We start from the raw sequence: 26,716 nt of genomic DNA on the forward strand, positions 1-26,716 counted from the left end.
ACTCAGCCAAAACACACCACACACACTATGGGGGAGTACAGAGGGCGAGACACTAACTTCAAAGCTTTGCACATAAAATCTGAATGGAAGAAATAGCCTGTTATGACTATAGCTGAGTTGGAGTATTTTTCCATATCAGCTATATATTCCTTAGTTTTTTCTGTCAGACTTAATTTGGGAAAATTCAGAGTTTAGTGAACAACTACCAATTTAACATTTTTTGTCAAGACAAGTAGATTGTCGTGATGGACAACTGAATTGGGCTATCACTTTAATCCCTTGGACAAATAGATTTAAAAAAAAATTCTACATCCCTGTTTACAGTCACATACACAGATTAGTAAGAAACCTGTACATTTATTCTGTTTTAGAATGTTGGGAACTGCATTCTATCAACATTTGCAGTGTTACAGATGAACATCATTACTAGCTATTTGATGGCTGTTTCCACTTTCCTATAATGCCCATAATGCCCAGAAGACAAAATAAAAACAGTTTGAAGCACTTCCAAATTTTCAACAAACTAGGCAAAAAATTCCTTCTTGACGGAATGGCAGTCAGATTAATCCTTGGATCAAGACGCTATTACCCTACAGTTGAAAAATGATATCATTGAATATGTTGTTTTTGCAAGTATGCATCTAGTTGCTGTTTAAACATCTGTACAGACTCTGATAAAACAACTTCAGGCAAGAATTCCACATCCTTATTGTTCTTACAGTAAAAAAATGTCCCTTGCCTTAGACTAAATCTTCTTTCTTCCAGTCTAAACACATGACCTCGTGTCCTATGTAAAGTCCTGTTTGTGAATAGATATCCACACAATGGTTTGTATTGGCCTCGGATATATTTGTATAATGTTATCATATCCCCTCTTATGTTTGGTAACAGCATCTTGATTTAAGGAGAGATCTGACTGCCAATCTGGGGTCGAGAAGGATTTTTCTTCCTACTTTCTTGCAAAATGGAAAGTGCTTCAAACTGTTTTTTTTGTTTTGTTTTTTTTTACTTCTTTTCTATCAACAGAAAAAACTGATGTGAGAAAAGCAGAACTTTTTCAGCCTATATAAATGATCACACAAATTATGCTTAAATTCCATTGGTCAGTGACAGATATTTTCACTTACATGAATATTGCCACAGAACATTTAGAAAATGACAACACATTACACACACTAGTAAATACATTTATTGCAGGCTCAATACACATTGCTGTGGGTTTTATTGATGTGGAGCTTAGTTATATATTCACACACAATACATATTCTGAGCTCCTACAAAAGGAGTAGGATAGAAAAGAGTTTATCAGTATGAATGTGGGATAGAGGGAAAGGATAAAATAGATAGAGTGACTGAGACTCATGAGTTTTAGTTTTGTAAACTGTTTATTTTAAACTATTGGACAGCTAGATATCCTACCTCTTTTTACTATACCTGCTGCACAGAATTTAGACTACTTGAGATATTGTGATACTGTATCATCCTATTATAATGGGATGCAATGGAAGGGACCTGCTTTTCCCACTGTGATTTTTCATAATAGAACGGTTTTACAGAAATGTAAGAAGGTAGGTTAATGCACGGTTTGCACTGCAAGGATTACATTCGTTTGCGCAGTATAATTTCCATCGTACATAGACATATGGTTCCAACAGTAGGGCGGATGTCTCCCCAGGGAGGGTTTGGATTTTGGGTCAGTACTGTTCGTGGCCTTAGCGGGCCCTTGTGATATTGCTGTCTAGGTCCTTGGTCGTCAGGGGCCCGTCTGCTATTATGTTGTAGTGGCTTCCTATTCAGTGTGATTGCGTTGGTTGTGGTCCGGTGGTTAAGCACTATTAGGCAGAGGTTTGAGTCCCTGTGGGTCTACCCTTCTTTGTGTGCCCATGCAAAATTTGTCTGCCCGCTGTGGGCTTGTAGCGTTCCTCCCCCCGGGGGTCCTGTTGGCCCCACTTGGTATGTCGTGAGTGTGGTTGTGATCTGTATCCTGAGTGTTTCATGCAGGGGTGTTAAGGGTAGATGGTGGGTAGATGTAGAGTGGGGGAGTAGTTCAAGAACAGGGAGAGCATAGGAGGAGAAGAATAGGTCGGGTGACAGGGTTCATCGCCGCACATGGCCCCAGCTATGGGATTAGGGAGGGGTGGCTATGTCGGGAGTGTGGTCTTCAGTCGGTCCATTTCCAGATCGACCTTTGGCCTGTGTTGTTGCATATTTACCTCTTTGTGCGTGTTGGAGTCTTACCATGGTAGGGAGGTGTCTCCCTCCAGCCATGGGTCCCACACTTTGTGGAAGTGTTTGGGTGTATTGTGTATTTGTGATGTAAGCCTGTCCATGTGTATGCTGTCCTGTATCTTTTTAGTGATGGTTTCTTGTGTCGGTATACAAGTTGTGGACCATACTTCTGCTATCGCCCTGTGCGTTTGTATTCTGCTCTGGTGAGGGACTCTATAGGTTTTGATAGCAGGAGGGCCCAGGTGTCCAATGGGTAAGGTTTGTGCAGAATTTTTGTTATCAGTGTGGTAAAGCTAATCCACAGGGGTTTCAGTTTAGGACAGGTCCACCAGCAATGGAGGAACGTTTCGGTTTCTCCGCACATTTTCCAGCATGTGTTGGATGCGGATCCATGGAGAAAATGTTTTCTTTTAAATAAGAAAAATACATTTACAAAAAAAATATAGATAGAGTGAAATGAATAATATTGGAAATGCAATAGATAGTAAAAGGAATGATGGAAAGGATAATGCTAGAAAATGAAATGCAAAATATTAGGACGTGGGAGATATGAGATAAATAATGATATTTCGGTGAGAGGGAAAGACTAAGGCAGTAGGGAGCTGACATAAATAGTGATAATTGAGATTGAGTAGGAATAATGAAAGAAAAAGCTTGGACGAACAATGATGCAAGGGTTGATGGGAGTTTTATTATTAGTATTTTTATAACGCCAATATATTCCACAGGGCTTTACAATTAGAGAAAGGCCCTACTCAAACAAACTTACAATCTATGTTAGACAGATATATATTGTTATGTGCCTTGCCAAGGTCACTTCATGCTAAGGTGGGCTGACTGGGATTTGAACCCGAGTTTCCCAGTTTTAAGAGACGTTACCACTTCTCTAACCAGCCAACATATGGATTGGGAGTGATTGGTTTGGAGACCATGATTGTGGTAAGGAAGGATAATCACACAGGAAACATGGGATAAGTAAGAAAGCTTGTCGAAGGCAACAGAGGGAGACAGAAAGGGACGAAGCTGGGCAACTGGAGGAAGTAAGATAGGAGACCTGGATAAATTCTGTATTGTAATGTTTATATGTATATTGTGCTATCTTATTGTCACACTAGTTGCAGTGCAGTAAATGTGTATTTTAGCAATTAGGGCTTCTATGACTGTGTAGTAAAGCACATTCAAATGAAATTAAACATTGAGGACATATTTCAGCCTAACATTTAAATTTGAGTATAATCCTGTTAAACTATAAACCATGTTTTCTTTTTTATTTTATTTATAGTCTCTCTGTTTAAGAGGATCCAGTATAACTTGACACATTAATATAAACCAATGACATTTAGTTATTGGTTCCATATGCTTTAACTGATTGCATAACGTCTGTGACCTACAGTCCAGACCTTCCAACTTTATCAAATCTGCAGTGGGAGGAAGGGGGATGGGTGTTGGGCTGATGGATGGGTGTGGCCATTACATTAATCACTAGTGATAAGTCTGTCCATAAAGAGGACGTGTCATCCCAGGGTGGGTAGGTGTCCATTAGGGTGGTTATTCAGGACCTGCCCGTATGCTGAGCTGTACTTTAAAATCATCCTTGACCTCAGTCATATTTTCAGCAACTGAATCCTTGTGGAATCTTTCATAAACCTGAAATAATTATTTCTGATACCTACAATTACACAGCTTCCTCAACGAACCAAACATCACGGCCACAGCCCTCACCATACTCACACACTTGTGAAAAAAAAGGACAAATTTAAACGATATACTTCCTCTTGAATTCAACCTCCACGGTAGATGCCCTCTCTCTTTTTTTTTTTTTTTAATTCTTTATTTTCAGTTGTGCATGATATAACAGCGAGCCTACGTAGCCACGACAGCTGACGTAAGCGACAACAGTCAAAACAATATATACATGGCATACGAATATACTGCACAATTTTACATTTAGGTAAGAGAAAAACATAAACAGTGGGTGGGTATGACCTCCTGTAAGTGAGTTTTCCTGTCCGACCTGCCCATGTATTTATTTATGCATTTAGTTTTCCTCATCGGTCAGACCATAGGCGACTCACATAGCTTATACAGATAGCATTAACATAACTAAATCTAAAACATGAGCTATAAAGGTGGTCAAAGACAGCCCACTCTTGTATCTGAGGCCGTTGTAGCGATCTCCCGAGAACTGACTGTTAATGCAGGCTACCGCTTGTCAACTCGGGTTTCGAGGTTTGCAAAAATAAGCAGAACACTACAGGAAGTATGAGGTAAATCATGCATCTTAGGTGCATATGGGTATAAAAACATCAGTGGCGCGTGCCCTCTCCTTGCAGGGAGGCCCCTGTAGTAGGTGGGGCCCTCTAGAGGGTCTATCCCGCGGGCACATCTGTTGTGACTACAACTCTCGGGTAGATCCCTCCCAACGACCTCTGGTAAAAATATGCTAACCATAGTAAAAGAAATAGGAAAGAGAAAAAAGAGAGAGTTCAAAGATAAAAGGGCAGGGTGGGGCGGGGAGGGTATCGTCAGGGACCCTCATTCGTCTGTCTAGAGAAGTTTCAGTTCTCGGTATCGCTGCTAGCCCTAACACAAGGGGCTATTTTCCCAGGGCGCCCACATTTTTTGGAATTGTTTCTGGGTTCCTCTAACCCTTGCCGTCAGGTCGTCCATCACGTATACCTCCTGTACTCTGTTAATTACCCCCGCTATGGCCGGTGTGGCCTGTTTAAGCCAATCAGCTGCCACTGCTCTCCTGGCTGCCAGCGTAAGTTTATGGATGAGTTTTTGTTCATGTCTAGTCCACCCTTCTACCGTTCTACTGAGCAGGTAAAGCCACGGGCCCAGGGGAGGGGATCTGGAAAAAACCTGGGCCATCATATCTCTAACTTGTTGCCAAAAGCGTACCATCAGGGGGCATTCCCACCACATGTGGATATATGTCCCTTTCAGCCCACAACCTCTCCAGCAGAAATCTGTAGGGCACTTTTTCATGTGGCATAGCTTTACAGGGGTTGTATACCAGCAAAGCATCGTCTTGACTGCTTGCTCCTGTATCGTTACGCACACGGAAGATCTATGGTTGGCTTCCCAGATCTCCTGCCATTCCACCCCCTCTAGTTGCTCCCCCAGGTCCCTCTCCCACTGGTCGGTATAGGCCAAGTCGCCCTCTACAGTAGACACAGAGCAGAGGTGAGCGTACAACTGGGTTATCAGACCCGTAGGCATATGGTCTCGAAGGCAGATTCGTTCCAAAAAAGTCATGGGTGTTTGGGCCGCAGCTCGGACCCATGGGAGTTTTACGAAATCCTTTATTTGAAGGTACCTGAAGAAGTCTGCAGGTGTGAGGTGACCCCTTTGCTGTAGGTCATCAAAAGTTACCACCTCCGAGCCCTGTACTAATTGGTGAATACGCTGCAGGCCTATGCGTTCTAGATTCCTAAAATTCCGTGCCGACATACCCGGCGGGAATGCCCTATTTCGCAGAAAAGGCATCAGCGGAGACGGGGCTGATGCCAATCCATACCTCTGCTGAGCTCTATCCCAGACGTGAATAGAATTCAATATAGCTGGGCACGTTGCCCTAATGATTGGTCTGTTTTCTTTGGGAACCCAAATGAGTAGCTGCGGTATGTCCGCCCCCACCATCAGCGAGTCCAGGTCTACCCACTTCCGCTCTCCAGGCGGAGAGTGCCATAATACTATCTGCGACAATTGTGTCGCCAAGTAATAGCCATATAGGTTAGGTAGACCCAGGCCTCCCCTATTCTTTGGCCTATATAGGGTGTGTCTCGAAATTCTGTGACGTTTATTTTGCCACACAAAATTCCCTATCGCCTGTTGCAGGGGCACTAGGTGCGACTTGGAGAGATGAATGGGCAGTGATTGAAAAAAGAATAAAATCCTAGGTAGGATATTCATTTTGATCGCATGTATTCTCCCTATCCAGGAGGTTTTTCATTCCAGGTCTCTAGTTCCCTAATGAGTTGTTTTATGAGTGGTGTATAATTTTGTTGCATAAGGTGGTCCGGGTCTGCCGTCAATTTAATGCCTAAATATTTAATCGACTGTCGCTCTATGTGTATGTGGTGTTCCCTCTGAAGAGCTGCCAACTCTACTTCTGAGATCTCGATAGGAAGGGCGCTAGACTTGGACATGTTAGCTTTGTAGCCTGACACTGCTCCGAAGTCCTCCAGGACCCCTTGCAAGGCCCGTAGCGAGTTGATGGGGTCGGTGAGCGTCAAGAGCACATCATCCACATATGCCGATACTATGAATTCCCTGCCCCCCACTCGAACCCCCTGAATGTCCGGGTGTTTCCTGAGGGCCTGGAGCAGCGGCTCCAAGGAGAGTACAAATAAGAGTGGGGACAATGGGCAGCCCTGTCTGGTGCCATTATACAGCCTAAAAGGGGTTAGCGGGGCTCCTGAAATTTTTACTTGCGCTCGCACATTGCTATACATAGCTTTGATCAGAGTCATCGCTTGGTCGGGGAAACCTATATGAGATAGTAGTGTGAATAAGTACGTCCATGTGACCCTGTCAAACGCTTTTTCAGCGTCCAAAGATACCAGCATAGTTTTGGTGCGTGTAACTGTCTGCTTCCAAATTATGTCAATGTTCCTGCGGGTGTTCTCGAACAATTGTCTGTTTTGCACGAATCCCACTTGATCTGCATCCACCAAGGTGGTCAAATAGGGATTCAGTCTCGTCGCCTGGATTTTTGCTAAAATCTTCATGTCGTGATTAATAAGGGAAATTGGCCTATAGCTACTCGGGAGGCCCGGGTCCTTCTCCGGTTTTGGTAATAAGACAATGGTTGCTAGTGATATATCTAAATCTGGATATATCTGGATATATCTAAATCTGGATATATCTAATTCTGGCCCCCTGATCTAAATTCGTTGAAAAGAGCCGTTAAGCGGGGAGTCAGTTCCTCTCGGAATTCCTTATAGTAGCTCCCGTCGAACCCATCAGGTCCCGCAGCTTTTTTCCCCTTTAGGGCGGCTATAGCTTGTGCTACCTCTTCATTTGTGATTTCTGCCGCTAGTACGTCCGCCCCTGCTTGATCTAGTTTGGGCAACCCTAAGTCTGCTAGGAAACGCTGCGTCAGAGCGTCGTCCCCCGCCTTCCGCGTTTCGGATCCCGGGGAGTGATTATACAGGGATTTATAATAGTCCGTGAAGACCTCTGCAATATCCCGTGGACCAGATTTAGTCGAACCGTCCTTGTGTCTAATGGACGTAATGTGCCCCCCACGGTGTCTAGGTTTCAGGGCCCTGGCTAAAAGAGTGTCCATTTTATTCGCATGTTCGTAGAAGTTCCGTCTGGACCACGTGAGGGATCTGGCCGTGTCGTCGAGGAGTAGCTGGCGTATTGCCAACCTTACCTCCCGCAGTTGCTCTGCGGTGAGATCCGACGGGTTACCCTGGTTTTGTTGTTCCGCCCTCTTAAGGTCTTTCAGGAGGCCCTCCAGCCTCTGGAATTTCAATTTCTTTCTGGCTGACGCTACTTTTATGAGCGTACCTCTTATCACTGTTTTATGGGCTGCCCACACGGTCGCTAGTGTCACATCAGGGGTGGTGTTGGTCTCGAAAAAATGTTCGAGCTCCGCCCTAATCTGGTTTGCTATATCCTGGTCTTTCAACAAGGAGGCGTTAAGTCGCCACGTCCACGGGGTCGCTTCGCACAGCCTCCCCAGAGTTAGTGATATGTCGGCATGATCCAACCAGGAGATGGTCCCAATGTCCGTGCTAAGTATTCTCGGTAGGCACTTAGTATTGACCAGGAACATGTCGATCCTGGAGTAGGAACCATGCGGGGCCGAAAAGAAGGTGTAATCCTTCATACTTGGATGATGTGCTCTCCACACGTCCACCAACCCCGAACCTGCAATGAAGTTTTGTAGCAGTTTGTCTTGGCTCCCCCTACCCTGGGACCTGTGTGTGCCGCTGCCTGTCTTCCTGTCCACTGCTGGACTTGGCGTCGCGTTCATGTCACCCCCTACAATGAGCATCCCATGAGGTAGTGTTCGAAGTTTGGACTGCAGCGACTCCCAGAAGGCTGCCTCTGGGCGGTTTGGCGTGTATACATTAACTAAATGGATATGGTGGGAAAGCATGGTGCCTGAGACTATCACATAGCGACCCTCCGAATCGGATTCAGTGGCTACGACCCTGATGGGGCAGCTATTCCGTATCAGTATCGCCACTCCATTGCGTTTGCATAATGCCCTGGCTTCATATGCCGAGCTATAGGTGTGATCTTTTAGTTTAAATTTAGCCTGTCGGGGAAGATGCGTTTCTTGAATAAAAGCAATGTTGGAGATGCCCTCTCTTATATGTCGACCTGGGAAAGATGATCCCTCCGACTGGGCGGACGTCTTGGAAGCCACGGCATCGCTCACTGTATGCGTTAACCACAAGAAACAAGCATACAAGACGATGGTACCTCATGCCTCTCAGGCTGAAGCAAATGGGGTGCTCAGATACAGATGTCTGCTAGAAAGGATTCAAAATAAAGGTCACATATACCCATCTATGGTGGGAATGTCCATCGATATCCCAGCTATCCTCGCCTATAGAATAATCCAAACAGACTTGCTTGTGGACCCCTGGATCTGGTTACTCTCCAAACTTCATGCCACTCTTACCAGAGTGCAGAACAAACTGGTGCAAAGATTGCACTCGCCACCAGACACATGATTGCAGAACAATGGGGTAACCACAACAAACCCTCCCTTGCTGTAGTAATCCGAAAGACAGTTGAGGCTATGGAAATGGAGGCTATCAGTCATGCTCCACAAAACAACAAAACACTTCCACAAAATCTGGGACCCCTGGATCCTAGAACACCAGGGCAGTGCATAGGTGGGAGGGTCAGGGGCGTACGGCCACCCTCCTTCCTACAATCATAACACTTTATTAAACCCCCCTTTTATTATTATTTTTCTTTTTTTCTGTCTTTATCCCTCTCCCATCCCTTCACCCACCACCTCCACCACGGTAAACACTGGTGCAATACAAAACAAACACATAGAGTCAGACCAACAACTGCTATAACCGCATATCTATATTTACCAGACATCAGACTCTTTCTAATAAACTATATAAAGGAATATATTTGTAGATCAAAACAAGGCTGTCATCTCCTATGATATGATGTTACATGATAAAGACTACAACATTTGCTGTGATAAGTTACGTTGTTTACCGCTGACAATTACCTGTTTTGAGATGACATATACCCTAACTTCTCTCTTTTTTTTCTGTAACTTCTTATCTTGAAATTGGAAAAACAATATAAATAAAGAATTAATATTAAAAAAACAAAAAAGACAAGGGAAGCATGTATTTCATGTACGGGAAACAATAGGTTGCTAGAATAGTTTATAATGAAGGCTTTTTTTTTTTTTTTGGATGACACTGTTGCAAAATGATGTAAACCTCTCTATCTACAGTCAAGCCAAATCTGTAACAGCTGCTGATGGTTATCTGTGTTCTGTGTTTGTTAATTGTCCAACAATAATAGTAAGAACCCTTCCAGTGCAATACATTTTGAGAAACCTATTTGCAAGCTTTACACTCTGGAATAGAAGTTACAGGTTTGATACTAAATGTTAATCAAATTAAAACAAGAAAACAAAACAAAACCAAGCAGAAGAGCTGGACTTGTTTTATTGGGATTAGTATGATAATAATCTTTAAATGAAAACTATAGCGTTAAGAATACAAGCATGTATTCCTAATGCTATAGTGTTCTACTCTTTATTTCTATTCTAGAATCCCCTAAATACAATTTAAAACATAAGGTTTTATTTTCCTTTTTTTTTTTTTTAGAACTGAGACTCACTCCATGAAGCTGCACAGGCAATCTTCTCTTCCAATCCAATAATTCTTGGAGAAGCACTGGAGGACAAGAAGTGCATGTTTGGTGAATGCAGCATTCATTTAATCAAATGCTTCTCACAGTGAAGTGTTAAATCCAGCGCTTCCCTTTGATAAACATTTCAGGAGCTGTGACAACCTGCATAACTGAGTCATAGTAGGGCAAGCAATCTCTGTCGGGAAGGAAACCACTAGAGGTGTATTTAGCCCTACATGACAGCAAGGTTTTACATTACAGGACTAAAACGACAGGGCCATTGCACCCAGAACACTTTTTAAAGTGAAGTGGTCTACGTGCCTATAGTGATTCTTTAACGAGAAGTTTTAAAGGAGCATCATGAGAATGGTGAGTGAGGGACCAAGGCAGAAGTCATGCTCTACTATGTTTCTAAAATGGAAAGTTGATGGTCTGGAGAAGAGTAGAGAAATACGTAGCAATAATGCCAGACAAGTTGGAGGGCGTTTAATTTATGAATAGCTTTCAGTTATGGCACAGAATTTTATTATTATTTATTCTAGACCTGTTTTAATTTTATCTTATGTAGTGCGTCACCCTTGGTAGGCCAGCACTAAGTTTTCTTTCTATAGGGCAAATGTAGGATTAGTTCTTGATTTAATTATGGCTCCTACATGCCCCTCGTCTAGTGTTCTAGGCCAGTTCTATATTTGTTTATTTATACCTTAAAAATGTAATGATACAGGCAAAGGTTGACTGTGCCTTCCCTACTACATCATCACCATGTCAACCCTAGTAGTAACACATATATACTCCTAAAAATCATGTCACTCATGGGCAGCTGCATTGACTTTAATTTTAAGCCCAATATATACAAAATAAACAAAAACTGTTGCCTGCTTGTCGCTTTTTCTCATGTCGCACATACCTGATGCACTCTGGTACAGCTTGTGGTCTATCCGTAAATGAGGTTTAAATTGTGCCATACAAGACACTTTATATTGATGGTAACTCATTTGACAATTGGTGGTTACTGATTTTTATTAGACATTAGTAACAAATAAAAACCTTAAACTTAATTATTCTATACATCTTTAGTATTCTACAAGTAGAACAATGTTACTCCCATATGTGAAAATGTAGTATATTAAAGTTGGCTCTCCATTGTGCACATCCTCTCTCACATGTCCCTCGTACACCCAGGAGTTTCTAGCCACATATAAGAAATTTTTCAGACCTATACTTAACTCTTCCAGGGGTTTGCTGCAGTCAAAAGGGGGTTATATATGGCCTATTTTATGACCTATTCTATGGCAATGCTCCAAGTACATGCCCAGCTCCAGGAACAGTTCTTTGTCAAGACTTCCTTTACAATGCCTTTTTACCCTAAATTAGGAGTGTTATTTTGTTTAAATTAAATTAATTACGTTGTCACAAGTGTTTCGTATTCCATGTGTTGCTTTCCCTTTAAAAAGTTTCGGAACACACAGTGGGATTATTGTTTGTTCTGAGATCTGCTGTGCCCTGAATATAAAATGACTTGCATCACAAGTTCCTTTGTGCAGTTTTTGAGGGCTTTGTATTGAGGGTGTGATTTCATTGGAATGTCGGTACCATGACTAGACATCTTTTATGCATGTCTGCCCAGCGTACGGATGAGAAGAAATGTTTACTATTGTTAATTAAACTGTAAAGTACCCACTCCTTACAAACATACGATTTGCCTGCTTCTGTCTTTCAAATACTCTAGGCTTAAGTATCATTAAGGTTACCAAATCTCACAGTTTCTGGTGATTTCACAGTGAGATAATATTGTGTGAGATATTTTATATGAGTGTTTTCTGGAACCATTTTACTAAAATCATGAAATTTTTCTTTTCAACTTAATTTACTTAAAGGTCATATCGTGCCTAGACCATAGTTAGATAAATCCTTTATGTACCAGCTCAAATGCAAAAGGAGAGACGAGGAGTGGTTGTAAATACAGTTATTGGTCAAAGTCTGTTTGTAAAATAATGGAAATTCTACTGGTTCCTTATTCTACAAAGACCTTGTAAATGTACCAGCAATCATAGATTGCATAAATGGGCTAAGAAACTAATGTACAGTGAGTAAACTGAATAAAGCCGATTTAAAATTACACTTGTTTAATCTTTGAGGTATGTCATTCTTTGTTTTCTTTCTTTTCAGTCATCCATGGGATACTGTAATAAAGGCAGCTATGAGAAAATACCCTAATCCCATGAATCCTTGTGTAGTGGGAGTAGATGTGGTAGACCGGAGTCTAGATAACCAAGGCAGGTTGCACAGCCATCGCCTGCTCAGCACTGAATGGGGTCTTCCAAGCCTTGTAAGGGCGGTATGTATTCACCAGTTTCACCTGGCAGCATTGTGCATCATATCTAGTAATTACATCTCTACTCGTTCAGTCTCGGTTCTAACCATACTCTTTCTCCAGTTTGCTGTCCCTTTCTATTATTTTATTATGACCTGCTTGAAGCCCCGGTATTCCTTTCTTGCCTTTTTTATTGTCTCAGTCCCACTTCTAGTGAACTTTCATCTTGCTTTTTTTTTTTTATATATTTTTATTGCTCATCAATATACATTTTCTCACATATATATGCACGTCTCACATCTACACACATCTCACACTGAAACCAAAACATTTCTATACGCACATGTCACAGGACGAAGCCTGTGGTGAAGCCACCATGTCTTCTTGAGCATCAGGCCTGATTGTAGCAGTACTTACCCTCTCCAGGGGCCGGCCGGGGTCCTCTCTTCTCGCCGCGCGCGGTCCTGCTCCTGCACGAGCCGCGCGCGGCTCAGCCAACGATAAGATCAGTCAGGCGGGCAGTGACCGCGAGAAGCGGTCACGTGTCCCGCCCGACACTAAGAGCGCGCCGCGCGTCTCGGGCACGCTCTTAAAGGGACAGTGGGAGACTAAATTAGAATCAGTCTCCCATTGGCCCCTGTCATGCCACGTTCCCCATACACTCACGTTTTGGGGGCGTGGATATGACAGGGGCCAATCAAAGTGAACATTAGGGTATTTATACTCACCTGTTTCCTTTGCTCCTTGCCCTATCGTGGTTTCTGTCCAGTTCCCTTTAGTGCTTGTATCGTTCAGTTGGTTTTTTGGTGCTTGACCTTGGCTTTGTTCCTGACTCCGCTCTCTCTTTATCCTTGCTTGCTTATCCGCTGTTTTGTCCTTTGTGTACCAGTCCTCGGCTTGTTCTACGTTACGCTGTCTCTCAGTTCCCTTGACCTCGGCTTGTTCTAGACTCTGTCTTTCTTATACTCGTCCTAGTCCGGCCATTCTAAGGTCCGGTAAGACGAACTCTGGTTTCTTGTCTCTTGACTATCTGCACTATTCCTGCGTGTTGGGGTATATTACCGTGACATTACGATAGGGCCATGGACCCCGCAGGTTTAGGACAACAGATGGCCACTCATGAGGCTAGATTCGCAGAACAGGATCACCGTATGGATCAAATGGCTCAAGCCATCCAGACACTGTTATCCAGATCAGCTCCGGTACCTGTACCTGCACCTCCTGTAAACCCTATACCAGACACAGCTAATATGCCTAATGCTTCAGCACATCTAACCCCGCCACCTAGGTATGGAGGGGACGCTAAGACATGTAGGGGATTCCTTAATCAAGTGGAATTCCACTTTGAAATGTACCCACGTTCATTTCCCACTGATAGATCTAAGGTGGGTTTTCTTATGCACCAGCTTACGGATAAGGCACTAGAATGGGCAAATCTTATTTGGGAGGCTAATGGGCCTATGGTACACGACTTCAATAGCTTCCTCACAGCGTTTCGTAGAACTTTTGACACGACTAAAAGGTCAAAAAATGCCGCCAGGGCATTAATGAGAATAAAGCAAGGATCTAAATCTGTAGCCGATTATGCTATTCAGTTCCGTACCCTTGCCTCACAGGTAGATTGGACTAATAATGGGCTTACTACTGCGTTTATGGAAGGTCTGTCTGAAACTATGTTGGATGAGGTAGCAGCTAAGGACCTCCCTGTACCCCTGGAGGACCTGATTGACTATCTTATCGATATAGATAACAGGATCCGTGACAGGTTATATACCAGGTCCAGAAATAGACGCTTTGTTCCCGTTAACTCACCTAGAGCTGAGACTCCCGAGGGATCTAAAGGGTCAGAGGAGGAACCTATGCAGTTAGGGGTTGCCAAACTTACTGACGCTGAAAAGCTTTATAGGAGAAAGGAGGGACTTTGTCTTTATTGTGGTAGGAGGGGTCATATGAGACAAGAATGTCCCGTGCGTCCGGGAAACTATCGCACCTAAGACCGTATAGAGGACTGGCCTTGGGTGTGACATCACAGTCCTCACATTTGCCTCTTAATAAATTACTTCTCCCTGTTTCCCTGCACCTTGGTAGTAACTGCATAGTAGGGAATATACTAGCCCTGGTTGATTCCGGAGCGGCCGAAAACTTTATTGATTCCAGTTTTGTCAAGGAGAATAACATACCCACCAGAGAGAAGGAGACACCCTTGGCCGTTGAGGCCATAGATGGTAGACCATTATGCTCTCCAGTTATCACACATGAAACTGTTCCACTACATATGTCTACAGGGGTGTTACACTCTGAGACCATTCGGTTTCAGATCATTACTTCTCCTTCCTCTCACCTCGTGTTAGGGTATCCTTGGTTGCATACTCATAATCCCACCATTGATTGGGAGTCAGGACAAATAGTTTCTTGGAGTGATTCTTGCCAAGAGTCTTGTATTGTTAAAATCACCCCTTTGAATTCTACTAATATTCCTCCCGTGCCTACGGTCATACCCCCTCAGTACCTGTCTCTTAAATCTGTTTTTGATAAAAGGGAGGCTGAAAAATTGCCACCTCACAGGCCTTACGACTGTGCTATTAATTTACTACCTGGTACGATGCCTCCCAAAGGGAGAATATATCCTTTATCTCCTCAGGAGAATCTGGTTATGGAGGAATATATTAAGGAATCTTTAGAGAAGGGATTTATAAGAAGATCCTCTTCCCCGGCAGGGGCTGGTTTCTTCTTTGTATCTAAGAAAGATGGCGAATTAAGGCCTTGTATTGACTATAGGGGCCTAAATAAAATCACCGTCAAAAATGCGTACCCCATACCTTTGATCACAGAACTATTTGATAGGCTTAAACAGGCCACAGTTTTTACTAAATTGGACCTTAGGGGTGCTTACAATCTCATACGTATCAAAAAGGATCACGAATGGAAGACCGCATTCAATACCAGGAGTGGCCACTACGAATATACTGTGATGCCCTTTGGCCTTTGTAACGCCCCAGCAGTTTTTCAAGAATTTATTAATGATGTCCTACGTCAATATATACATACATTCGTTATAGTATACTTGGACGACATATTAATTTATTCTACTGATTTACAGACTCATCACATGCATGTTAAATTAGTGTTGAGAACTCTTCTGGTTAACGGTCTCTATTGCAAACTCGAAAAATGTTCATTTGATCAATCTGAAGTCCAATTCTTGGGTTATATAATCTCTGCCAAGGGTTTTCGTATGGATCCCAAGAAACTTTCTGCCATTATGGAATGGCCTCTACCTCAGGGTTTGAAAGCCATTCAGCGTTTTCTGGGGTTCTCAAATTATTATAGGCGTTTTATTAAAGGGTTTTCTGCCATTGTAGCACCTATAACCAGAATGACCAAGAAGGATGGTAATACTCATGTCTGGAAACCAGAAGCACTCGAGGCCTTTGAATTCCTGAAGGCTTCATTTGCCTCTGCTCCTATTTTACAGCATCCTGTCCCTTCACTGCCCTTTATTCTTGAAGTTGATGCTTCTGAGATTGGGGTAGGTGCTATCTTGTCTCAAAGAGATTCACCTGAAAAGCCGTTACACCCTTGTGGCTTCTTTTCCAGACAGATGTCCAAAGCAGAGAAGAATTATGATGTAGGCAATCGTGAACTCCTTGCTATCATTTTGGCGCTCAAGGAATGGAGACATCTGCTAGAGGGTACTAGGGATCCCATCCTCATTTTAACAGATCACAAAAACCTCTCCTATCTCAGTGAAGCAAAAAGATTGTCTTCTAGGCAGGCCAGGTGGTCTCTGTTTTTGTCTCGTTTTAATTACATAATCACATACAGACCAGGTGATCGTAATACTAAAGCTGACGCTCTGTCCAGACAATTCGAGACTACTGACAAACTCGAGATCGATGTTACCCCTGTCATTCCGCCTGACAGAATAATAGCTACTACTGTTCTTTCTATTTCCTCTTCCCTCTTACAAGCTATTCAGGCTAAACAAAACTTGGCTCCTGGGGAGAGGCCTGCTGATAAGCTATTCGTTGATATACCGGAGAGACGAGACATCTTGTCATTATATCATGACACTAGAACTGCTGGACACCCTGGTATTTCTAAGACATTCTCAGCAGTTTCTAGATATTTCTGGTGGGCTTCCTTACGCAAGTACGTCACCGATTACGTTAATGCCTGTAGTACTTGTGCCAGTATGAAGTCCTCCCACAGAGTTCCTTGTGGGTTGTTGCATCCGTTGCCCATACCCGAGAGGCCGTGGTCCAATCTATCCATGGATTTTATTGTTGAATTACCTCCCTCTAATGGTAAAACTGTCATCCTGATGATTGTGGATCGTTTTTCTAAGATGGCTCATTTTGTGTCTCTTGTCAAATTGCCATCATCCAAGGAACTTGCCTCTATCTTTGCCAGGGAGGTGTTTCGGTTGCATGGTATTCCCACTTCGATCGTGTCCGATAGGGGTAGCCAGTTTATCTCCAGATTCTGGAAAACGTTTTGTACAGAGATGGGTATCTCCCTCTCGTTTTCTTCCGCTTACCACCCCCAGTCTAATGGAGCTGCTGAACGTGCCAACCAATCTCTAGAGCAGTATCTTCGTTGTTTCGTGTCCCACCATCAGAACAATTGGGCTGACCTTCTTCCTTGGGCTGAGTTTGCTCGTAATAATGCTGCTCATGAATCCTCCGGTAACAGCCCTTTTTACGTTGTTTATGGCCGGCATCCCGTGGTTCTTCCAGCTGCGTTCTCCTTGCAGGGCATGCCAGCTCTGGATGAACATTTGGCTAGTCTACGTAATACTTGGGAGCAGGTTCAGTGTTCTTTGGTGGCTTCCGCTGCTCGCCAGAAGGTTCAGGCAGACAAGCATCGCAGGGCGGCTCCATCCTATGCTGTGGGGGACCGGGTTTGGCTTTCTACTCGCAATATTCGTCTTCGTGTGCCTTCTATGAAGTTGGCCCCTCGTTTTATTGGTCCTTTTCGTATCTTGCATGTGGTTAATCCTGTCTCGTATGCATTGGATCTTCCTAGGAATCTACGCATTCCTAACGTGTTTCATACCTCCTTGTTAAAACCCCTCCTGTGCAACCGTTATACTCGGCATGTCCCTCCTCCTCCTCCGGTTTCTGTGGAGGGCCATGAGGAATTTGAAGTGGCGGCTATAATTGACTCTCGTTTTCTTCGGGGTCGCCTCCAATATCTGGTACATTGGAAGGGCTATGGGTCTGAGGAACGCAGTTGGATTTCCGCTGGCGCTGTTCACGCTCCTCGCCTTGTGCGTTCTTTCCACGCTCGTTTTCCTGCCAGGCCTGCTCCTCCCCGCCCGGTGGGCGTGTCTTCAGGGGGGGGTACTGTAGCAGTACTTACCCTCTCCAGGGGCCGGCCGGGGTCCTCTCTTCTCGCCGCGCGCGGTCCTGCTCCTGCACGAGCCGCGCGCGGCTCAGCCAACGATAAGATCAGTCAGGTGGGCAGTGACCGCGAGAAGCGGTCACGTGTCCCGCCCGACACTAAGAGCGCGCCGCGCGTCTCGGGCACGCTCTTAAAGGGACAGTGGGAGACTAAATTAGAATCAGTCTCCCATTGGCCCCTGTCATGCCACGTTCCCCATACACTCACGTTTTGGGGGCGTGGATATGACAGGGGCCAATCAAAGTGAACATTAGGGTATTTATACTCACCTGTTTCCTTTGCTCCTTGCCCTATCGTGGTTTCTGTCCAGTTCCCTTTAGTGCTTGTATCGTTCAGTTGGTTTTTTGGTGCTTGACCTTGGCTTTGTTCCTGACTCCGCTCTCTCTTTATCCTTGCTTGCTTATCCGCTGTTTTGTCCTCTGTGTACCAGTCCTCGGCTTGTTCTACGTTACGCTGTCTCTCAGTTCCCTTGACCTCGGCTTGTTCTAGACTCTGTCTTTCTTATACTCGTCCTAGTCCGGCCATTCTAAGGTCCGGTAAGACGAACTCTGGTTTCTTGTCTCTTGACTATCTGAACTATTCCTGCGTGTTGGGGTATATTACCGTGACACTGATAGGTGGTAGTCACCAAACATTGCTTAAGGTCTGTGAGAACTGACCGGAACTTTTAGATTTCGCTTTATCTACTGAATGGCATTTGAGTGCCTTTATAGAAAAGGGTAAACTGCTTCACAGTTCAAGCATCCATATTCAGTGGTATCTTGGTATCCGCTAATTAAAATGTATGTTTATTATGTTAGAAATATCAGGTTAAACCACTATGCTTCCATTAATCATCCAAGGTTCTAGCAGATGTACATAGCTAAGCAATGTTAAAATTAATATTATTTTCTGTTGGTTTTTGTAGGGTTTAAGGTTCTGAAGTTTAAAAAACAAGTATATTTGCAGATATATAGTATAAATATAATTATAAAATTGTTTATGTCTCTTTTCAGATTCTTGGAAACAGCAGAACATTGACTTACATTAAGGAACATTCCGTAGTGGATCCTGTAGAGAAGAAAATGGTTCTCTGTTCAACAAATGTAAGTTAGATGATGAATTCAGGACTCTCTGATACCCATAACCCTATCTATAATTTCATGGTGCTCGCATAATGTTGGGCTAACATGCAACGCTGTAGACAAACAGAGAACAATTCTAAGTCAAAATGCGAAGAGACAACCTTTGGAATATGTTTGGGTGGGAAAAATAAGTAACTTCTGTGATTTACCATTTTAATTCTGACCAGTAATAGCTGTATGCATTATGTAATTCAAGCTTGTATTGTTTTTTGCACCATATTGTTTTTGCACCATATAAAATAAATATCAAATGTATGCGTGTAATTGTTTTTTGTTTTGTTTAGCTCACACTTACAAACTTGGTGTCTGTTGATGAAAAGTTGGTTTATACCCCCCATCCTGAGAATCCAGAAGAGTAAGTCACCTACATTATTGCATTAATTCCCATTACCATGGATGTTCTAATGGTTTTCTTACCTTATTTTTACTTAGCATTATTTTCCAAATGACACCCTCCTTAGTTTCCATATCCATTTAATTGCTTTAATTTCTGCCTAATTCTACTGTTGAAAAGGTCATGACTTCATGAAAAGTCATGACTTTATAAAAACATGGAGGAGAGTATTGCTTAACCATTTCTTTACTGTCCACCAATAGCAGCAAAGAAAATATACAAATTTAAAAGAAATTGTACATAAATCATATAGAATTACCCAGCCAATCCCTCATTCAATCCCCACCCCCAGCACTTCCTCTTTCCTTGGCATCAAAACAATAAGCCAATACCAACAAAACAACAAACTAATGCAACATCAATATCCAAGGGCACTTTCCAATGCGAAAACTTTATGAAGGAGCCATTCCAACAGAGTCAAGGAGACAACTCGAAGGACTGTATCCACCAAACAGAAGAGTTTCCATCCAGACCACACTCAAACATGAGTGTGTATGGAACATAACAGGAGGCCATCATGGATTCATGCTGGAATAATAAAGTAAATAGGAGCCCAGATGTTAATGTACAGCTGAAAAACTGAACACAAAAACCAGGTAACATTCAAGAATCAGAGATAAATCATTAACCAAACAATCCACATTCCAGGATAAAAACAAAAAACAAAAAAACATATCAAACACAACCCACAACTCGGCTGTACGTAGCGTATAGTCCTACTAAATTAAAAGAGGGAGGGAAAAAACAAACAAACACATGTTAACCAATAAGCCACAAGATAGGGACAATATTCGCCTCCATGTCTTTTATAAAAGCATGACTTTTTTAAATGAAGTAGCAGAATGTAATTTTATGGGAAGACTCAGATGCTCATCTTGCAAGTTTAAAGCTGCGCAACAACAGCAGAAAAAACATGTGGACCCAGACAAAAATAAAATTCATAAAAAGTAGACATCTGCGACCAGTCTGCAATCATCGGTCGGCAGTCAGTATGAAATCCTCCAAATACGCCCCCAAAGCCTTGAATACAGCCTTATCTCTAAAAAACTGTTGCATCCACACAAGCCTGCTTCATGATCTATTTGACCCAACACGCAAGGGTTGTACTTGAGACCTGAAAGTAAGGAGGAAGAATGGATAAAAGATGGGGATGTGAGGCCCGCTGATAAGCTGCCGTATGACTCTCATACTCCTTTACACAGGCAATCCGACACAGCACAGGCATAGACGGAAAAGCCAGTTAATAAACCGACCTGATCACTGTCTTAGTGCGTCTAGAGATATCAAACACCACTACATCAGCGGTAAATGAGCAACCTTCAAGATCCAACACTCTAATACCCAATACCCTCCAGCAAGAGATAAGGCAGAAAAAAATAACCAGCTTAGCTAATGCAGAGGAAGTTCCAAATTAGATGGTTAAAACACAAAAGGAGCAACATGCAAAAACATTCTACATAGCAGAATATCTAGGCATAGGGGACATTAGAGTCTGGTACCTTTCAACAGATGGCAAACTAAAGGATGTTGACCAGCCAGGCAACTGTCAAAACCTGATGAAATAGCAAACCTTTATATATTGACTGTCCTATATGCCCGTCTATTCTCAAGAGATGTGAGAAATTAAAAACCCAAAGTGTCCGAAGCCAAGCAACAGTTAGCCCAAGCTCATCAATTGGCCCGGTAGGACTTCCTAGTTCTGGGAGCCCAAGTGTTCATCAGGAGATATCGATTTGCATCCCAAACTCTTTGTTCCTCTGAAATCTGCCAAGCCACCAGCTTAGGACCAGTGGAAGAGGATGACTGTCTGAATCCTGAAGAGGTCTGGTCTGTAACAGTAGAAGTCTGGGGTGGTATACTGTGAGCTCCAAAAGTTGCAGGAACCAAGACTGCTTCCTCCAAAACAGGACTAGCAAGACCAGAGTGGCACATTGTTGTCCCACTTTAAGTAGGGTGTGGTGTATCATGGCAAAAGGAGGGAATGTGTAATGAAGGTCCCCACTCAATCCTGCAGGAAGGCATCTACCACCTTCACATCTGGACGCCAACTGAAAAAACGTGGATATTGGGCATTTAGTTTCATCGTGAAGAGGTCTATTTGTAATGGACTCCAGCGGGTAGAAATACTCGAACACCTTGACAACCAAACTTCAATCCCTGCTGTAGGACAGATATTGCAATTTCCAGTCTGCGCAAACATTGCTGAGGCTCAACGTAACTCCTTGCATTTAGTTCGCATCTTGGCCGCCAGAATGCTAGAAATTTGGTCTCAGAATCCATTAGGAAGTCCAGAAATTACAATATCCTGATTGGAGTCAGGCAAGACGTCTCCCAATTGATGAGGAAACACAGTTGAAATAGCAGATCTATCACCCAAATAGTCGGGAAAGATTGACTTGATCATGAGCCATGACTAAGATGCTGTTCAGTTACATAATCAGCGACTGTGCAACCAAACCGCGACCAGCTGCAGAAACTTGCTGAAGCTCAAAGGTGCCCATGAGAGTCCAAAGGGAAGATTACAGCTGATAACCTCTTCAACAAAAACTGAGCAGATCACAAGATTTTTCCAATACCGGTACAATCAAATAAGCATCCTTCAGATCGAGTTTCATCAGCAACTTTGAGTAGGTCTCGTAAAAGGTGTAAACCCTCAATTTTGAAGTGGAAGTAGTGAATCAAAGCATTACAGGTTGACTGATGGCTGGTGGCATCTGGACGCCTTTTTTCTCGACCAAGAAAATATTGCTGATAGAGCCAGGGACCGATGGCGTAGCCCACTCTATCACCTCCTTCTATAGAAGAGCTGTCAATTCTGAATCGATCAATTCTCGATTGTATTTGGAAAACAAAATAAAAGTTGGCAAGGAACACAAACACGTGAGGGCTGGCAAAAGAAGCAAAGGGAGGCAGGATTCCACATTTTTCTGTAATGGGAGGTATGTTGGAATGTCTGACAGAATACCGCAGGAGTGAGAGTATTTCCTGGTCGGCTGCAGTATCTGGGTTGATCAGGTTATGAGACGATGATGAGCATGCATAATGTTCTTTACAAGTGAGAAAATGCTCATTACGATCAAAACATGTCATTTGTCTACAGTGGCCCTGGGGTCTGCTTCTTTTCACAGATCTCTGTGAATATGGCATCATGCTGTACATATCATACTGGTGAAGGTTGCATACTTCATGTCGCATCTCCATATGTCAAATACACATTTCATGCTCCACATGAGTAGGACCACATCCGCACAAATGTTTGTGAGCATAATGCATAAAGATGCATAATTTACTTGTACTTGCATACCCCCAACCTAAAAACTGCCAGACCTCCCATGTGTAAAGATAAATAGTTATTTATCATCAAATGCATACCACCAGAACTCAGATATAAAGGTACTAGGTAGTAAACAATCCAAAATGACAATAGCTTTCAACACCTGTTTTCGTCCTTTTTTTCTGTTGGTCATCTTAGTCATCTTTCTCCATCTCACTTCCTTTAACTTCATTTAGCTCCCTCTTTGCTTTTTTTCTGTTGGTCATCTTGGTCATCTTTTTCCATCTTACTACCTTTAACTACATTTAACTCACTCTTTCCTTTTTTTGTAAACCTTTAGTTTTCCCAATTACATTCTTTCACTAACACATTTTTTACTCAGATGTTCATATTATCTTATTAAAAGGCATTAATACTTTCTCCATCAGACAATCTGAGAACACATACTTGAGATTCTTCGAAATCCATATAATTGCATTTATGTTACAGAAGAACACTATACAGCATTAGAGATGTCACGAACTGTTCGCGAACTGTCCGCCGGCGAACAATAGCGTGTTTGCGTTGGGTGAACATATGCGATTTCCGGTCCGCCCCCTATACGTCATCATTGAGTAAACTTCGACCCGGAACCTCACAGTCAGCAGACACTTCCTGGGAGGGAGGGTCTGCTGACTGTGAGGTTCCGGGTCAAAGTTTACTCAATTATGACGTGTAGGGGGCGGACCGGAAATCGCATATGTTCGCCCAACGCGAACACGCTATTGTTCGCCGGCGGACAGTTCGCGAACAGTTCGGCGGACAGTTCGCGACATCTCTATACAGCATATAGTAAAATGTGTATATTGTAAAATATTGCTCTTTATTGTAGGACCATTCTTAATCAAGAAGCCATAATTACTGTGAAGGGAGTCAGTCTAAGTAGTTACTTGGAGGGATTAATGGCTAACACAATATCTTCCAATGCCAAAAAGGTAAGTTTTTTGTTTTGCCGAATATTGGTTACATAGCTGAAAAGAGACTTGCATCCATCAAGTTCAGCCTTCCTCACATTTGTTTTTTTGCTGTTGATCCAAAAGAAGGCAAAAAAAAATCCTTTTTGACCCCAGAATGGCAGTCAAATTTATCCTTGGATCAAGCAGTTATTACCCTACATTGAAAGATTATATCCTTGAATATTCTGTTTTTTGCATGAATGCATCTAGTAGCTGTTTGAACATCTGTATGGACTCTGATAAAACCACTTCAAAAAGCCACAGCAAAAAAGGACTCTGATAAAACCACTTCAAAAAACCACAGCAAAAAGCCTGCATAGATTGACTATAGACACCAGAACAACTACAATAAGCTGAAGTTGTTATGGTGACTATAGTGACCCTTTAAGTGTGCAGAATTCCCATTATCATAAGGGTCTCCCTGGGAATAAAGTGCCACAACTGGTAATGACATATTGAAGTTAGTAGCCAGGAGCCTGATAAATGTAAAGGGTATGTTCAGGCTAATCACAGCACACTAAAATAACATGGGGACCCATTATTTTACAGTTGTGCTCAAATGTTGGAGAATTGATAATATATGTACCATTTTTAAAGAAAACATGAGTGAGCGGGCAAAACACATTTATTTTATTTATTTTGCGATTCATATTCAACCGTAGGTTATAACAGAATGGCACAATAATAAAACAAAACATGGCAACAAAGAAAAAAATGAAAAGACCCCTGTTCAAAAATCTGCATGCCCTTAATACTATGTATTGTCTCATTTAGCATAAATGACAGTGTGCATTCTTTTGTAATAGTTGTCTATAAGGCCCCTAATTCTTGAAGGTGGTATAGCTGCCCATTCGACTTGGAAGAATGCCTCGAGGTCATACAAAGTCTTTGGTCGTCTTGCATGAACCACATGTTTGGGTGCCCTGTGCGAAAAATCTTCACAGCGCCCCCCCCTTCCCGTCGCCCCCACTCCTTCCCCTTTCCCACACACCCTGTCACACACACACACAGGCAGACAGCCATACACACACACAAACACACGCAGGCAGTCATACACAGACAGCCACACACAAACAGACATAGAATGTGACGGCAGATAAGAACCATTCAGCCTATCTAGTCTGCCCAGACAGTCACACATAGGCAGTCACACACACAAACACACACAGGCAGACAGCCACACACACAGGCAGGCAGTCACACACAGACAGCCACACACAAACACACACACAGGCAGACAGCCAAACACACAGACGCAAACAGCCACACAGCCACACACACACACAGATAGTCACACACACAGACAGACAGACAGCACACTGGCAGACAGCCACACACACACATGCAGACAGCCACACACAGACAGTCACACACACACAAACATGGCAACAAAGAAAAAAATGAAAAGACCCCTGTTCAAAAATCTGCATGCCCTTAATACTATGTATTGTCTCCTTTAGCATAAATGACAGTGTGCATTCTTTTGTAATAGTTGTCTATAAGGCCCCTAATTCTTGAAGGTGGTATAGCTGCCCATTCGACTTGGAAGAATGCCTCGAGGTCATACAAAGTCTTTGGTCGTCTTGCATGAACCACATGTTTGGGCGCCCTGTGTGAAAAATCTTCACAGCGCCCCCCCCCTTCCCGTCACCCCCACTCCTTCCCCTTTCCCACACACCCTGTCACACACACACACAGGCAGACAGCCATACACACACACAAACACACGCAGGCAGTCATACACAGACAGCCACACACACACACAGACATAGAATGTGACGGCAGATAAGAACCATTCGGCCTATCTAGTCTGCCCAGACAGTCACACATAGGCAGTCACACACACAAACACACACAGGCAGACAGCCACACACACAGGCAGGCATTCACACACAGACAGCCACACACAAACACGCACACAGGCAGACAGCCAAACACACAGAGGCAAACAGCCACACACACACACACACACACAGATAGTCACACACACAGACAGACAGTCAAACACACACTGGCAGACAGCCACACACACACATGCAGACAGCCACACACAGACAGTCACACACACACAAACATGGCAACAAAGAAAAAAATGAAAAGACCCCTGTTCAAAAATCTGCATGCCCTTAATACTATGTATTGTCTCCTTTAGCATAAATGACAGTGTGCATTCTTTTGTAATAGTTGTCTATAAGGCCCCTAATTCTTGAAGGTGGTATAGCTGCCCATTCGACTTGGAAGAATGCCTCGAGGTCATACAAAGTCTTTGGTCGTCTTGCATGAACCACATGTTTGAGATCTCCCCAGAGTGGCTCGATGATATTAAGGTCAGGAGACTGTGATGGCCACTCTAGAACCTTCACCTTTTTCTGCTGTAACCACTGGAGGGTCAACTTGGCCTTGTGCTTAGGGTCATTGTCATGCTGGAAAGTCCAAGAGCATCCCATGCACAGACTTCGTGCAGAAGAATGCAAATTGTCTGCCAGTATTTCTGATAACAGATTTATTTGTAATAAGCTAGTGGACCAGATATGTAAAGAATACTAACGTGTCTGTTGTCATAATATAATCTGTATCTATGCTAAACTATTCTAAGTGTATTAAAGAGAATTTTTGAATATTTTTTTATTTTTTAGTCTTGCCATCAATTTTCACAAGATTCCCTGCACCCAGTGGCGTACATACCGGCCGCCCCTGCGACCCGGTATGTAGCCACTTGGCCAGCCTCTTCTCCTGGGGGGCCCTAGAGCCGGCCACCTCCGGGCCCCCCGAGGCTGGCCCTGCTGTCACCCCACGGCCGGTCCTGCGGGCGCGCGAGGGAGCATTCTCCCCTAAGTGCTTCCTTTTCAGCTCCCTCGCGCACCGCACTGATACCGGAGCCGGAAGATGACGTCATCTTCCGGCGCCGGTATCAGTACGCGGCGCGCGAGGGAGCTGAAGAGGAAGTACTCAGGGGAGAATGCTCCCTCGCGCGCCCGCCAGCCTGACTGCCCGCCGGGTGACCGGCCCCCCCAGGAGCCCAGCAGCACCACTGGACCCCAGGGAACCCCTCAGCACTCCAAAAGGTAAGGAGGCTGGGGGGGATTAAATAATAAAAAAAAAAAACGTGTGAGTGTGTGT

At 43.4% G+C, this 26,716-nt stretch overlaps 1 protein-coding gene across 1 annotated transcript in view; it reads left to right on the forward strand.

Annotated features, from left to right (window-relative positions):
* The window catches only part of PRELID3A (PRELI domain containing 3A), a 39,339-nt gene that overhangs the window by 7,434 nt on the left and 5,189 nt on the right, over positions 1-26,716 (forward strand). The window contains exons 2-5 of the mRNA XM_063451597.1: positions 12,259-12,427; positions 18,805-18,894; positions 19,218-19,288; positions 23,473-23,575. Coding sequence (XP_063307667.1) covers positions 12,259-12,427; positions 18,805-18,894; positions 19,218-19,288; positions 23,473-23,575 — 433 coding nt within the window. The remainder of the gene's footprint in view (positions 1-12,258; positions 12,428-18,804; positions 18,895-19,217; positions 19,289-23,472; positions 23,576-26,716) is intronic.

This window comes from Pelobates fuscus, chromosome 4 (assembly GCF_036172605.1).
Source record: "Pelobates fuscus isolate aPelFus1 chromosome 4, aPelFus1.pri, whole genome shotgun sequence".
NCBI classification, from domain to species: domain Eukaryota; kingdom Metazoa; phylum Chordata; class Amphibia; order Anura; family Pelobatidae; genus Pelobates; species Pelobates fuscus.